The sequence below is a fragment of the Dictyostelium purpureum genome (assembly GCF_000190715.1).
Source record: "Dictyostelium purpureum unplaced genomic scaffold DICPUscaffold_156, whole genome shotgun sequence".
Classification (NCBI taxonomy): Eukaryota; Evosea; class Eumycetozoa; order Dictyosteliales; family Dictyosteliaceae; genus Dictyostelium; species Dictyostelium purpureum.
The window spans coordinates 50,833-66,881 of record NW_003519493.1 but is presented as its reverse complement, the minus strand read 5'-3'; the positions used below and the strand labels follow the sequence as shown (position 1 = coordinate 66,881).

Here is a 16,049-nt window from a genome sequence, read left to right as displayed (position 1 = left end):
AAATGATTATTAAATCAACTAAAAAAATAGAAATTAAAAATAAACAATAACAATATAAAAAAAAAAATTATATAGAATTCCTATACAACTTACTTTGGACTGCTAGCTTGAATTTAATGAAAAATAAATTGGAAAAACTTTATATTGAGCCTTAAAATTTTTTTAGAATATAGGATAAAAAATAAAATTTAATTAAATATAATAAAGAAATTATAATAATTCCCACTAATTAACACTAAATTTTTTATTTATTATTATAGTTTTAAAATAAAAAATAAATTAAAATTGTATTATTTAAAAAAAAATGAATAATTTTATTTATATTTAATTCGTTTGGTTTTATTTTTTTTGGTGAGCCATTATTTGCAAAGATATGGGTTTCTTCCAAACAAATAATGCCGCAACAGTTTTTTTTATATATTATTTGGTTGTACTGGAGTATATTTAGGATTTCCACGATCCATTTTAATATTTATTGTATAATCAGTGTTTTTTGATATATTAATAAAATTATTATTTTTGTTATTATATTTATTATTGTTATTAACAGCAGAGAACATATTTGAAATATTTTCTATAATTAAAAAATAATATTATTAATAAATGTTTTTTATTTTAAAATTAATTTTATAGTAAAAGTAATATTAACTTACTGAAGATCATTTTTTTAATATAGTTTTATAGTTTTATTAAATTTGTTTTTATTTGAAGGTTTTTAACTTATTGATGTAATAAAAATAAATTTCATTTCATTTAAATAGTTTTTTGAATCAACTCAATAAAAAAGTTGATATCAGTTGGTAAAAATAGATTTTGATTCAATAATTGATTCAAAAACTAAATGTGAAAACTATTTTTGTATCTTCACAAAATTTGGCTTACACTTATTATTTTTAAACACACACTAATTTCTTTATTTACAAAGTAATTTTTTATGTGTAAAAATATTTTTTTAGTGTGGTGGGGTTTAACAATTAATTTTACCCAACAATTAATTTTATCTGTTTTCATTATTCAATCCATCATAATAAACGAACAATTCAACTACGATATTGAAAAGATTTCAGAAATTGACATATTTTTTTAATATTATTAATCAAAGAGATGAAATTTATAGAATTTAAATATTTTCAAAAATTATAGCAATTATTTTGATTTTTAAAACTATTACTCATTGCAATACTTATTTATAATTGGTATTATTTAATTTTTAGCATATATGGAAATATTATCTATTTTAATAAAAATTATAGAAATCAATTTAAATTATAAAGAATTCAAATTATATTTTTTTATTTACTAACTGAAAATTATTTTTTGTTTTAATGAAATTGTTTTGATTTTGATTTTTTTTATTTAATCGATTAAAAAAAAAATACTCAATTAAAATGTTGAATAACACAATAAGCTAAAACTCAATTTGATTCAAAAATTGAATCAAAAAGTAGGTTAAAATGATAAATAATATTTGTGACTTCACCAGTTTAAATTCCTTAACACAAAGTAAATTCTTTATTATTAAAGTAATTTTTAAATTTAAAATTTTTTGGTGTGTAGGGGTTTAATTTTTTTTATATTTTTAATTATTTTTTTAAATTGGTTTAATTAATTATAAAAAAAAAAATTTTTATCATAACAAAAAAAAATTTATTATTATAAGAGCCAACCAAGTTTGCGCAAATTTGGAATAACAAAAAACCAACCAAATTTTTTTTCGCATTAAATTTTGATATAACAAATGTGTGGGAAAACTTGAACCGCTTTAACAATATCATTATAAAAAAAAAAAATTTCATTAAAAAAATAAATTTAAATTTATTTATTTGATTATTTATTTATTTTAAATTAATAACTTTAAACTCATGTAAAGAAACTAACTAAAGATGAGGTATTCATTAATATTGGTATTATTTTTTAGATATAAAAAAATATTATTTATTTGTTTTATTTTATTTATTCTTTAATTGATTTTGAAAAATCAAAGTTTAATTTAATTTGTTCTTTTGGAGCGACTTTAATTTCCTTTTTAGCAGCAGATTCTATATTTTGTCTAATTGATTGCTCTAATTGTTGCTTAAGTTCGATTGGTAATTTTGAAACAACCTCTTTAAAGTTTTGTTGTTGGGTGGAAGCAAAATTTAATAAAATTTGTAAACAAGCTGTATGTAGTGATGTTTGGTTTGTAGAATTTGGTTGTAAGAAAGAAATTAAACTTGAGATTACTATATAAAATAAATTAATTTCTTAAAATAAAAAAAAAAAATTAAAAAATTAATAAAAAATTAAAAACCCATTTGTATTTAATAAAATAAAATACTTACTACTAAAATCTGTTGAAAATGATAAAGATAAAATTAGAATTTTAATAATTTCATTATTTAATTCTATTTCTTCATTTTTTAATAAAATTTGATTTTTATCATTTGATACGACCGGAGATGGGAAAATTAAATTATTAAATAATTCTAATAAGAGGCTCTTTAATAATAGAGTTGAAAATTGGTATATCTGGCTATCTTGTTGTTGCTGAGAACCTGAATTTATAACATTTCTTATAATTTGAAGAATATAAACTTTATCTTTTAATTTATTTTCTTTTGATACTAGTACAGATTTAAAAAATTCGATTGAATTTTCAAACATTTCAATAGAAATCATTTCTGAATTACTTAAAACTATTGGCAATAATAATAAACAACCTTGTTTTGTTTCATTACTAAAAAAAAAAAAAAATTAATAAATTATGTTTAATAATATGGCGGAATAATAATTATAATACTTACTTATGATTTAAAATATTAATTAAATTTGAAAAAACTATTAATAAAATATTATTAAATTTACATTTGAAAGTATCGTCAAATTGATTTTTAATTTTGATTAGTTGGTTAAATAATTGAATGGATGAAGTAATTAATTGAGTATCATTTGAATAGGATAAACTTTTAATAATTGTACAAATAAAGACTGGTAAATACTTTTCATATTGTTCTTGAGTTTGAACTATATTTGACTTAATTAAAAGTAAATAAAATTGAATTAACTTATTAAAATATTGACATTTTAATTCATTAAAATCAATTTCATTACCTTCACTACTTTGTTTTGATGGTGGTGCTGATAGTTGATCTTGATACTTGCAACCTTTAAATTCTAATAAATCTATTGGTTTTAATAAAATTTTTAAAACCAAATCAAATAAATTATTATCGCTGTTATTTGGACTATCTGATTCAATTTGTTGTTTGATTTGTTTTTCTATATCTTTACCAAAATTCAAATATAAATTATTAATTATTTCTATAATTAATAGTTGTATACTATCGTTTTGGAATGAATTAATTCTTAATAAAATTTGACAAAATTCTTTAAATTTATCTTGCTTTATCATATCAAAAGTTATATTATTTGATGTTAAAACATTACTTGCTGTTGCATTTTCACCACTGTTAAATTGGAATAGAATTGATAAGGTTTCTAAGGATGTTGAAATATTAGCTTGATTAAAGTTGATATCGACTGACTCTTCTAAATATCTTTCCATTGGTAACAATAACAATCCCCAAATTAAATAAAAATCATCGAATGATTTAGTTTCACTTAAGAATTCTTTATCTTCATTGGTTAGATTTAGGTTTTGTTTCTTTAATGAAGTGGATGAGCTAATTGAAGAATCTTCATTATTTTGTCTACCGATTAACCAATAGGGTGTATGGATTAAATATGATAATGCTTTGATAATGGATGGGTAGGCGTCTCTAAAGTATTCAATACTATCTTGATAGGTTAAAGGTGAGAAAAAGATTGGTTTATAGAGTGGGTAGACTTGTGGCGAATAGTTTGATAATAATGAATACTCTTTGAGGAATGTTAACCAGTGAACTCTGAGGTAAATTAATAATGGATTGATAACATTTGATAAGATGGAATAAAGTGATTGATCTTTTAAGCATAACAAATAGAGTTGTGCAAAACATTTTAATATTGAAACCTGTACTAAAGTGGTGGTCTTTTCATTATAAATTGGGAAATTTAAATTTCTTAAATCTTTAACTTGAGTTGAAAGTAATGCTGTAGCTTTTTTAATTGCGACACTATCATAGTATACAGCACTATCAATAAAACTAACAAATACTGTACATGCATTCGATAATTGTGTTGGAAGGGCACCTGGAGCAAATGCTGGTCTTAATGCAGACATGATTTGGGCTTGATAAAGTTCTAATAATAAATGACCTTCGTAATCTGGATCAATAGATTTTGAGAATCCATCTAAAATATCTTTTAATAATAATATACCAACTGGTCTCATAGAGTCAATTTGTGAAGTAGCGGCCTTGTAGGAAATTGAAACTAAATCATGGAGATGGTAAACTAAACAGTCATTCTTATTTGGTAATTTTGATGCTAATACCATATTGAAATGCTCTGGTTTATTTTTTACGACTGATATAACTCTTCTGACACACTCTAATGCTGAAATTTTTGTAAACCAACGATGAACATATTCAATTTTCTTTTCTGATGCTTCAATAACTACCTTTTGATCCAACTCATCCTCATCCTCTTCTTGATCATTAACCTGTTCTTGTTTTTTTGATTGTTGCTGTTGTTGTTGTTGTTTAGCACCACTATTATTTAAATCATCATCTTGTTGTTTTGAAGATAAAATTATACCCATACAGATCTTTAACCAGATACTTGTTGAATTATTTGGAGCGATTGTATCGATTAATGTGAATAATAATAATTTTAATTCTTTTTGGAGTTGGTAATCTCTTTCGGTGTCCATCATCATGAAAATTGTTTCGCACAAAGGTACATTCATTTCGAAATTGGAACGTTTTTGAATTAATTGACGTAAGCATGTTACAGAGGCGACTCTAATTAAAAGATATGGACTCTTTAATTGCGAAATTAATGATGGAATTAATGTTACAGTATTAATTGTATTTGGAGCAAACATTATAAGCTTTTGATTAAAATAAATGGACTCTGCTCTAATTAATGGATCTTCACTCTTTTCAATGATATTACAAGTACTTGTACATTTGTTCATAATATCTTTACTAGTTTCTAACTCTGGACCTAATGCTACAACAATTGAATTTACGATACGACCCAATAAATAATATGGTGGATTTTCAATGATCAATAATGACTGAATTAACATTAAAGTGGGTGCTGCAAATGATGTGAAATCGAAACCACTGGTTTGAATCGTTATAAAAAGTGAGTGTAGTGCATGGTGGCTAACGTCTGTTGAGGTTAAATCTTGAGCCAATACATGTAAATTTGCGATGGTTGTTGGTAAATATTTTTGTGACATCATACCACCAACTGATCTTTGGATGCAACCAAATACAAAAGCAGAACCTGCTCTAACTGAGGTAGCGACATCTTTAGCTGGTTTACGAATAATTTCGGTTAGTGACTTTATGATTGCTGATGTAACATTATCACCTTCAATACGGCATAACAAGCCTAAGCATTCTGATGAAATACGACGAAGTAATGGATTGGTTTCACCAAAATATTTTTGAACGAATCTTTGTAATGTTGCAACAATTTCACTTTTACCAAATCTTTGATTATTATGAGACATTGATTTTAAAATAAAGAGGATTGCTGTGAGCGAATTTACAACCATAATATTTCTTTGAGGAGAGGCTACACCGACATCTTTGATGCAAGTTGAAAGATGGTCAATTAATTGAGTTCTATGACGATCTGGTTGGGATATGAATAAGCAAGAGAACAATTCAGTTGCACTATTAACAACACGTATATCTAAAAACTGGGTCATACCGTGTGAAAAACAATCATTAATTGTTGTGAATGATGCAATTGAGGAATCTTGGCTTGAAAATGGTATTTGATAGTTTAATTCAAATTGGTAAAAAGCTGAATTTAAATCTGGTAATAAAATATCCTCGTCATCATGATGCAACAATGATGGAAACATTGAATTTTGTGGACCGTCTAAAATTAATGAAGTTACAATTGTCATTAAAGTTGTATGATGCGAAGCGTATGATTGAGCTGGTAATGCTAAAAATGTTTTAATTAAATAAAACTCTAGTAACTGTGTCAATTCATTGGTTGATGGCTGGAATGATGTTGAGATGGCAGGTAACTCTGAAACTGTCTTTAAGGTATTACCCAAAAAGTTTACAATAGATGCAACTACTTTGCTATTCAATAGCTTACTATTGTATACTATAAGACTATGAAGTGGAATGAGAGCATCAGCACGAGTACGGGCAAAAATTACAATATCACGTTCGCTTGTGGGATGTACAGTACTAATATTAAAACAACTCTTCCAAAATACAAAAAGATTTGAGAGTATTGAATCTACAAAAGTGGGACCCATGAATTTGATTAATGAATTCATAATAGTCCAACCTGCTTCTAAACGTGCTAAAGTAATTGAGGGATTGAGAAAATCTGGATTTGAAAGTAATGATGATGAAATCTTTGTAATTTGGTTTAATAATGTTGCTGGTACACCCAATTCAGTAGTTTTAACGGTAGCAAGCAAAGCGGCACAACCTTGTGAATTACCTTTGAGAGAGTTCATAATACGTTTCAATGAATCTGGCTGAAGAGATAATTTATCGATTTCACCAATTAAACTATTTAAATTACCGAGACATTCGGTTAAAAACTGTGATATATTTTTTGGGAGATGAGTTGCTAAAGATCTAATGCAAATTGCAGACCACAATCTAGTGCTTTGATTACGATCACTAAACATACCAATTAATTGACTTGAAAAATCCTCGACTATATTATTTAAACCACCTTCACCCAACTCATTAATTAATAAACAACATTCTTTTAATGAGCAATATAATATTAATTCATTTAAATTATTATTATCGATTGTAACGATTGAATTTTGAAAATTTAAAACTGTAAAATTTGAATTTGATTGATTTAATTGATTTGGTTGATTTGGTTGCTGAACAGTGGCGGCAGTTTGCTGAATTTTAATACCATTTGTAGATAGGGTTAACAAGTGACGTAATAATTTTTGTTGACCTAATTCAGAAAGCTTTTCACCCAAGCCAGTTCTTAAAATATATGAGACACATGATACAAATTGAATTTGCTCATTTGTGATTTGTGGGGTTGCCAAAACAATGTTCTGAGCTTGATTTGAAAGATTTCCAATAAACTTGTTGTATGGTGTTGACAGAATTTTAAATATTGTTGAAATGATTGGCTCGATAAGAGGTTCAATATCAGTTAAATTTAATTCTCTTAAAAATTTGCTGTAAGCCATACTAATATTGGTTCTAACTTCCTTTTTGATCGCTGCTACCAATAGATTATTTAATTGATTCAAACAATTGTCAATAGACCATTTTTTAGTTAAGTTTATATTTTGTGATTGTGTATTTGGTGAATTTGGTTGAACTGGTTGCTGATTAATTGACAATGATGATGGTGTTTGTTGATTTGGTTGTGGAATTTGACCTGGTAATAATTGTTGGCTTGTTTCTTTGAAATATAATGATGAAAATGTGTTGCCTAAAACCTCCGATAACTTGTTACGAAGCTTCAAATTATCTTCATCAAGATGTTTACCAAGGAATACTATAATTTTATCGTCGAATCCCATTAATTTATTATCGGTTTGATTATAATACTTTACAATTGGTATAATTGCATTTAAACATTCACATTTGAAATCTATCAATTGGCTCATAGTAGATCCAACTGGGATGGTGGTATTTGATGGTGGATATATGGTTTTAATTAATTTAAAAGTATCGACATGAATTGATCCCCTAGTGAATCCAACCGTTTCTAAACAGCTAAAAATGCATCTCATACATGATGCTTTAAAATTAAATGTATCACTTGAAGATTTGACCATCTTTGATAATAATGTTATAATCTCTTGTATATAAACTATTGCTAAAGTTTTACTATTTTTAAATATAATTGATAATACATCCATAATTGAACTAAATTTAAAAAAAATATATAAAACATATTAATATAATTATTATTTTATTAATATATCATTATTATTTAATACTTTACATTTTTAACTGTGATGTAATTTGTTTGGCTTGTAACTGTGTTATTAAGTTTTTAACAATGGTTGTGGATGATTTGCTGCCTGTTGGAGAACGATCAAATAGTTTGCTAATAAGATTACCAATCACTAACGAGAATGCAGGACCACCAGTGCCTTGTGACAAACAGCTTACGAGCAAATTCAACCATTTTAGTGTGATTGAATCCACCTCTTGTTTATTGAGGGTGTCGAATAGGGGTACAATATTACAAACTATATCGAATTTATTTACAACATTGTTTAATTTAATACCATCATTTACTGCTTTTTGTAATGACCCAAAATACTGCTCTATTAATTCCAACTCTTTTTCATGAACTTCCCCCTGTTGTTGTATTTGTTGCTGTGATGCCTTTAATAAACTTGACATGATTTTATATAGTAAATTTTTTTTAAATTAATTTTTTATATTAAAAAATAAATAAATAAAAAAAAAAAAAAAAAAAAAAATATTTTTCGTATATTATAATAAACAATAACTAAATTATATATATAAATATACTATTAATATAAAAAAAAAAAAAAAAACTCAAATTAATTTATTTATTTAAATAAATAAATAAAAAAAGTATATTTATTTTGAAATATGAAAATAAAAAAAAAAATTTTAAAAAAAAATAAAAAAAGTAAAAAAATTAAAAAAAAAAAAAAAAAGATTTTTTTTTTATTTTTTAATTATTTTTTTTAAATTATTTTTATTTAACACATCATAACACAACAACACATGTACATTATTTATTTTTAATAAAATATCGATATATAAGGTATTTTAACATCCATTACAACTCATATATTTTAAGGTATAATACTATTATACACATAAAAGCTTAACTATGTCAGGCACACCACAAACAACCTATTCACCACTACACGATACAAATAATAGCAATAACAATAATAATAGCAACAACAACTATAGCAACACTAATAACAACAACAACCATAGTGGTTCGACTAGTCCAGCTATAGGTCAATATAATTTCCAACAAACTAGTTTTAATAATAGTGCAAATAATTTGGCAAGATCAACTTCATCAACTAATTTATCAACAACACAGCAACTAGGGGTATCATCAACTTCATTCAAATCATCTGGACCAACATTAGACTCATCATCATTTAACAGTGCATCCAACCTCCAACAACCAAACTATTCACAACAACCACCATCCTATTTCTCAAACCCAGTACATTCTAGCGCTGCCTCCCTTACTGGTGACGACAATACTTTAAAGCGTCTCATTGTATGTAAAAAAAAACCCTCCAATTTTATAAAATGATTTACTAAATTTGTTTTTTTTTATATCTATAGAAAATTGGAAATTGGAATAATGTTTTTAAAGTAGCAGATTTATGTATTGCAAGTACAAACAACCCACAAAGCATTTTACAATATAAACTATGTAGAATTATTGCACATGTTAAAATGAGATCATATAATATTGCTGATGGTGAAATTAAAGGTATTGGAGATATTAGGGATTTAATCAACTGTTATGAATCCTATCCTCATTTATTCCCTGGCAAGAGAGGCACAATGGTACCATTCTCAATGAGAATTATCAAAGCTGAATTAGCATGCCATTTAAATACCGAAAAATTCCAACTAGATTCACTTTATGGATTATTATCAATTTGTAAAAAGTAAGTTAATTATTCTATACAATATATATCCATAACACCAATACTAGTGCTTTTATACTAATTTTTTTTAATTATTATTATTTACTTAGGGAAATTTTAAATATTAATGAAATTATTAAAAATAAAAATTTAAATAATGAAAGCAGCACAGATGACTTATCAAAGAATCAAAATATTTATTTATCACAATTAGAAAATACAACATCATCACTAATATCACCAAGAAATGAAAGTATTGGTATTCAAAGCCCAATCAATAGCCAAGACCCCACCAATAACAGCAACACCAGCAATACCAATAATAGTAATAATAACACTGCAACAACACCCAATACACCATTACCAATTTCAAATTTTTCAGTCGATGAAATATTCGAAACCAACCCATCATCATTATTCGAACAACTTTTAATTTGGAAACAAAGAGAAAGACGTATTGTATTTTCAATTGTAACATTTATTATTCAAAAGAACAGAGACTTTTTATTGGCTGCAAAGATATTAGAGGATCTAATTCAAAGATATCAAGCTGATCCATATATACTTTCAGCACTTGGCAGAATTCATTTACAAATGGGAAATATCAAAGATGCTGAAAAAATATTTAATTTAATCAATCAAATCTACAATATCGATATTGCCACCAATGACACCACCAACGGAAATCATAACCTTTTGATTTTATCATATATGAATTTTGGCTTTTTGGCAGTATCTTCGGACCAATATCCTTTGGCCATCGAGTATTTTGAAAAAATATCCAAAATCGATCCGCTAAACATCCCAGCAATCAATAACAAATGTATCTCAATGCTCTATACCTGCGATTTGGGTGGCTCTATTACAGAATTAGAAAAAGTTCTTCAAAACGACCGTGAAAAATCAATTGACGAAACTTTAATCTTTAATATCTGTTCTCTTTACGAATTAGCAAGCGACAAATCAAACGAAAAGAAAAAATCGATTATGGGTGATATTGCAAAGAAAGCTCCTGATAATTTTGATTTTAAAGTATTCAAAATTTCATCAAATCCAACACTCTAAATAAAAAAATGAAAAAAAAAAAGTATAAAATATAAAATATAAAATATAACAAAACTAAAAAAAGAAATAATTAATTAATTTATATAAAATATAACTCTCCATAAACATATAACGTAACAACCACACACCACACCACACCACACTATCGCTCACGTAGCACCCAGTGAAAGTTTTGTTTTTTTATTTTTTTTATTTTTTTTTTCAAAAATTTTTAAATTAAAACATTTATTTGAAATAAAAAAGTTTATGATTTCTTTTTTTTTTTTTTTTTTTTTTTTTTTTTTTTAATTTATTTTATATTTATATTTTTATTTATTTTTTTATTTTTTTATTTTTTTATTTTTATTTCTTCATAATTTAAATCGAAAAATTAATTTTATCTTCTATCCATCACAATCATACTTTCAACACATATTCTTTCTTTTTTTTAATTATTTAAATTAATAGAATAATTCACACACATAATATTTTTTTATTTTTTTTTAATTTTTAAAAAATTTTATTTTTTTTCTTTTTTTTATTTTTTTTTTAAAAAATTTTTTTAAATTTTTTTTTTTCAATTTTTTTAATATAATTTTTTTTTCTTTATTTTTTTATTTTGCAAAATAATTTATATAATTTTTAATAACCACCAAGGTAAAATATATACATATTTTTTCTTTTTAATTTATTAATATTTTTAGGTTCAAAATACAAACCGAATATAATAAATAGAAAATTTTTTTTTTTTTTTTTTTTTTTTTTTTATAAGATTTCATATTAACTTTTTTTTTTAATTTTTATTTCACTTTTTTTTTTACCTCTATATAATATAAATCAATCAAAAATATAAACAAATAAACAGAAATGTCATTTCCATATGAATATATATTTAAATACATCATTATTGGTGATATGGGTGTAGGTAAATCATGTCTCCTTCATCAATTCACAGAAAATAAATGTAAGGTTATAACACGCATATAGCATTAAATATATTTAGTAGAATAGTAATAAATACGAATTTTTATCTAACTAACTATCTTTTCTTTCTTTTTATATATATTACAAAATTTCAAATTAAACAAATTAAACAAATTAATTAAATAAATTTAAAAAAACAAACGAATGAAAATTTTAATAAATAATTAATCAACAATACAAATAACATCAACTATGGATAATAATTTATGATAATACAATTTTATTAATATTCAGTCGTTCCTGATTCACCACACACTATTGGTGTTGAATTTGGTACTAGAATTGTCGATGTAAATAATAAAAAGATTAAATTACAAATTTGGGATACTGCTGGTCAAGAAAGATTCAGAGCAGTTACTAGATCATATTATAGAGGTGCTGCAGGTGCTTTATTAGTGTATGATATTACAAGAAGAATCACTTATAACCACTTAACCACTTGGCTAACCGACGCTAGAAATCTTACCAACCCAAATACAGTTATCATGTTAATCGGTAATAAAAAAGATCTTGATGGCCAAAGAGATGTTACTTTTGAAGAAGCTTCTGCATTTGCTAAACAAAATGGTTTAATTTTTGTCGAATCTAGTGCTAAAACGTAAGTAACTTTATATTACATAGATTTTGTTTTTTAACTAGTTTATTAACAAACACTTAATAATTTATATAGTGGTGAAAATGTTGAAGAAGCTTTCTTAAAAACTGCTAAATTAATTTTCCAAAGTGTCCAAGAAGGAAAGTAAGTATTGCATAGATTTGAATATTAGTATTTTTTTTTTTTTTTTTAATTTAATTCTAATCTTTTGTTTAATTTTTTAGTGTTGATTTAATCCCAGATGGTGGTGTTACTAAGAGTAATGCAACTAATAATACTGCTAATCCTAACCAAGGTGCCGCTGGTCAAAGCCAAAGTAATTGCTCTTGCTAAAAAAAAACTTTAAATTACACTAATCAAATATTTATATACTTTTAAAAACACAACACTCAAACAAACACAAACTCAAACAAACTAACCAATTCTAAATATTAAATTTTTAAAATCAAAATTTTTTTTTTTTTTCACATTTATAAAATTATCACTTTAAAAGAAAACTTTACCATCTATATTATACATAAAATATAAAATACAAAATATTATAATACTCATGCTATTATTAAATAAATCTTTTTTTTAAAAAAATTAAAAAATAAAAAATACAAATAAAAAATACAAATAAAAAAAAAAAGATAGATTTTAGCGCTGTTGCATTTTTAATAAAAAAACGATATACATATTTCCATTTATATTCACATTTATTAATTGTTTTGTATTTTTTTTTTTTTTTTTTTTGTAAAAAATGTTTCGATCAAATTCATTATTATAAATCATTGATTTTATGCCCAAAGCTATGAATAAATGTAAAAACTATAATCTTTTTTTTTTTTTTTTTTAATTTTTTCAAAAAAACATTAAATTTTTTATATTTTTTTTGATTTTTTTTTTTTTTATCTTTTTTTTTTTTTTTTTGTATATATAAAGAAATTCATAAATAAAATAAATTTATAGTATTTTATTCATAATAAATAATAAATAGTAAAAAATATGATATGTCAAATTTAAATACTCTATTATTTTTTAAAATTTGGAGAAATATACCCTTAAAGAAGAAAATATACTCATATCTAATAAACGAATTAAAATACCAAGGTTTATTTATCGACGAAATTGTATCCGTAGAATGGATGTGCAAACATGGGCATTTAGATTTATTAAAAAAGAAGGTTTTAAATAAAGAGTATTTGGTATTTGAAACAAATCAGTTTAAATCGGATGAAAATGAACAGAATATTCAACAAATTGGTCAAAATAATGGTGCTAATCAAATTAACGATATAAATGAAGAAGATGTTTATATGGCTACAAATTTGGTTATTAATAGTAATAATAACAATAAAAATAAAAACTACAACAAATATATAATTTTCAAATTAATAAATAATGATTTAAAATTTTATAAAAAATTATTTAAATGTTACTTCAAAATATTCATCTCGAGTAAAGAGGAACTTAAAGAAACATTAAAACATATTATCAAATTTGATTGCATTGGCGCCCTAAAAATATTAAAAAAAAAATGCTCTTTAAAATTTAAAGAAAAACATTTTATAGAATCAATTATCAATGAATCTTTTACAGTCAGCGAATATATATACAATAAGCTATTAATAAAACCGAACCAACAACAAGTGTTTTTAAAAACCATTCATCAAAGAAGAGTAGATCTAATCAAATCGGAATCTATCGATAAGAGAACATTGTTTTTGGTTAAGGTTTTAAATTTCAAGGTCCCGGCTGAATTAGACAATTTGCAGTATTTGCACAACTCAAATCTATTAGAGTGCACATTAAGAGAGATATACAATTCATGTATCACACTGGCATTACTCAAGAGACCGTTGGCCTATTATGTAAAGCATTTAAAAGACTACCTACAGTCTCAAGATAATTGGGATTTTGATGTAATGTATCCGAGCGAAATTACAAGACTCTTCTTTCTGCAGGACTACACTTGGCTAACGATCGAGTATTTAGAAGGTATCCCATTTACTCAAGAGCAGCTCGATACTAAACTAATGAACTTTGATTTAAAAAGTGCAAAGAGACTTCAAGACTTGGAATCAATACTAAGAATGGTTATTCCCTTTATCGATATTTTAAACAGTACTAAATACATGGTCGGCTTCATATACTACAACTTTGTATTTAAAGATTCAAAATTAATTCAAAACATATTATTCAGCTCAGTATTTGATGATTTCTTATCATTTTTTCAACGATCAGACATGTTCTCAATCAAAGTAAAAATACGATACACCAAATATTTATCAGAGCTTATCAATTATGGCTCTGAAAACTCCACAATCTATAGGAGATATCAAAGAAGGGTCTTATCCTATCTAATCAGTATCAACGACACCCAGGCCATAAAGAAAGCATTAGAAGCCATGCATAGCTGCGACACCAAATTCACCAATCAAGTTTTTGTAGATATAAAGGAAGATACCTCACTATTCGATTTTTGTTTCACACAAATATCCAAAGAAAGTTTTAATTTTGGACACTTATTATCAAAGACCAATTTAACTATTTTAAACCACTACAAAAATAATTATTACGATGATTTTAAAAAAAGGGTTCAACAGCTAGATCTTTCAACAATTCAAAAGCCATATAAAGACCATTTGGTTTTATTTTTTTATGAAAATTTAACAGAGTTCTGTACACATTTTAACTATATTGGTCAAATTTGGAAACCTTTTGATCAGAATCCGAACCTATTAGAAATAACATATCAAGAATTCAAATATTTTATAACTCACATGGAAGAAAACAATTTAAATAATTATTTAAATATATTTTTTAAAACACCTTCCCATCCAAATCCACAAAATAATTTTAATAATTTAGAAAAATTTTTATATTTCAAATATCAATCATACAACATTTTAAATTTTATTTTAAATTCAAAAAATATAATTCAAGATAATCAAGATGATGCATTTGAAATTAGAGATTATAATAATCCATCTTTATTTATTAAAAACTGTAAATTAACACTATTTGAAATAGGAAGAAGAGGCGACACAAATACTTTAAACTGTATAATGACCAGTTGTTTTCCGACCGAATTTTCAAACCTAAAATATAAAAATCGAATTTATGAATTACTATTGTTTTCATCTTATTTTGGGCAAATCCAAATTTTTAAATTTTTGCATAATAATTATCCCTGGGTATTCCATTATTACAAAGATATCAAAAAAATTCATAATACAGTCGTTCAATCCTACCCGAATTTTGAAGATAATCCAAATAATCAGATTAAATTATCAGATTTAAATATTTTACTAAATTATTCAAAAATTAATATTAATTTATTCAATTATTTGAATAAAATTATTAAAATTATTAATTAGAACAAAATTTTGTTCAAACAAAACTATTTTAATATTTTTTTTTAGACTTTATTTAAATTTTCTTTTTTTTTTTTTCGGCAGTAGTCTGAATATATCTCAATCTTTGACGAAATAAATTGATTTAAATTATATTATGATTGTCCAAATATTGAATTAATTTTTTATATGGGTTTTTTCGTAATTGAAATTTCTAAAAAAAAACAATGTGCCAAACCAGACAAAATATATTTAATTAAATTTATAAAAATCTTTTTTTTTTTTTTTTTTTTTTTCGACCTGTTGTAAGATTTTTTTTAATTTTTTTTTATTTTAATTTTTTTTTTTTTTTTGCATTCACCAAAAATTT

At 24.4% G+C, this 16,049-nt stretch overlaps 5 protein-coding genes across 5 annotated transcripts; 3 read left to right on the top strand and 2 right to left on the bottom strand.

The window, feature by feature from the left end:
- Positions 1-413: 413 nt before the first annotated feature.
- On the bottom strand, positions 414-663 carry DICPUDRAFT_153328 (uncharacterized protein; the record flags this gene model as incomplete). Its single annotated transcript, XM_003288955.1, has 2 exons — positions 414-574; positions 654-663. The coding sequence occupies 2 exons, from the start codon at positions 661-663 to the stop codon at positions 414-416; spliced, it is 171 nt and encodes a 56-aa protein (XP_003289003.1).
- Positions 664-1,953: 1,290 nt separating this feature from the next.
- On the bottom strand, positions 1,954-8,465 carry DICPUDRAFT_34947 (uncharacterized protein; the record flags this gene model as incomplete). The annotated part of the gene is made up of 4 exons (XM_003288954.1): positions 1,954-2,243; positions 2,322-2,716; positions 2,784-7,940; positions 8,059-8,465. 4 exons carry the CDS (start codon positions 8,463-8,465, stop codon positions 1,954-1,956), a joined length of 6,249 nt encoding a protein of 2,082 aa, XP_003289002.1.
- Positions 8,466-8,810: 345 nt separating this feature from the next.
- On the top strand, positions 8,811-10,875 carry DICPUDRAFT_55816 (uncharacterized protein). Its single transcript, XM_003288968.1, has 3 exons — positions 8,811-9,339; positions 9,408-9,732; positions 10,101-10,875. The coding sequence occupies exons 1-3, from the start codon at positions 8,929-8,931 to the stop codon at positions 10,781-10,783; spliced, it is 1,419 nt and encodes a 472-aa protein (XP_003289016.1). The 5' UTR covers positions 8,811-8,928; the 3' UTR covers positions 10,784-10,875.
- Positions 10,876-11,340: 465 nt separating this feature from the next.
- Positions 11,341-13,000, top strand: rab14 (uncharacterized protein). The gene is made up of 5 exons (XM_003288967.1): positions 11,341-11,415; positions 11,625-11,726; positions 11,981-12,344; positions 12,417-12,485; positions 12,566-13,000. Exons 2-5 carry the CDS (start codon positions 11,630-11,632, stop codon positions 12,672-12,674), a joined length of 639 nt encoding a protein of 212 aa, XP_003289015.1. The 5' UTR covers positions 11,341-11,415; positions 11,625-11,629; the 3' UTR covers positions 12,675-13,000.
- A 333-nt stretch (positions 13,001-13,333) lies between these two features.
- On the top strand, positions 13,334-15,703 carry DICPUDRAFT_79783 (uncharacterized protein; the record flags this gene model as incomplete). Its single annotated transcript, XM_003288966.1, has 1 exon — positions 13,334-15,703. One exon carries the CDS (start codon positions 13,334-13,336, stop codon positions 15,701-15,703), a length of 2,370 nt encoding a protein of 789 aa, XP_003289014.1.
- Between the last annotated feature and the right edge of the window lie 346 nt (positions 15,704-16,049).

Coding starts and splice junctions, on each gene's coding strand:
- DICPUDRAFT_55816 (XM_003288968.1), top strand. CDS start 8,929: ATGTCAGGCACACCACAAACAACCTATTCACCACTACACGATACAAAT. Junction 9,340..9,407: donor ATACTTTAAAGCGTCTCATT/GTATGTAAAAAA, acceptor TTATATCTATAG/AAAATTGGAAATTGGAATAA. Junction 9,733..10,100: donor TTATGGATTATTATCAATTT/GTAAAAAGTAAG, acceptor CAAATTTTTCAG/TCGATGAAATATTCGAAACC.
- rab14 (XM_003288967.1), top strand. CDS start 11,630: ATGTCATTTCCATATGAATATATATTTAAATACATCATTATTGGTGAT. Junction 11,727..11,980: donor TCAATTCACAGAAAATAAAT/GTAAGGTTATAA, acceptor ATTAATATTCAG/TCGTTCCTGATTCACCACAC. Junction 12,486..12,565: donor CAAAGTGTCCAAGAAGGAAA/GTAAGTATTGCA, acceptor TTAATTTTTTAG/TGTTGATTTAATCCCAGATG.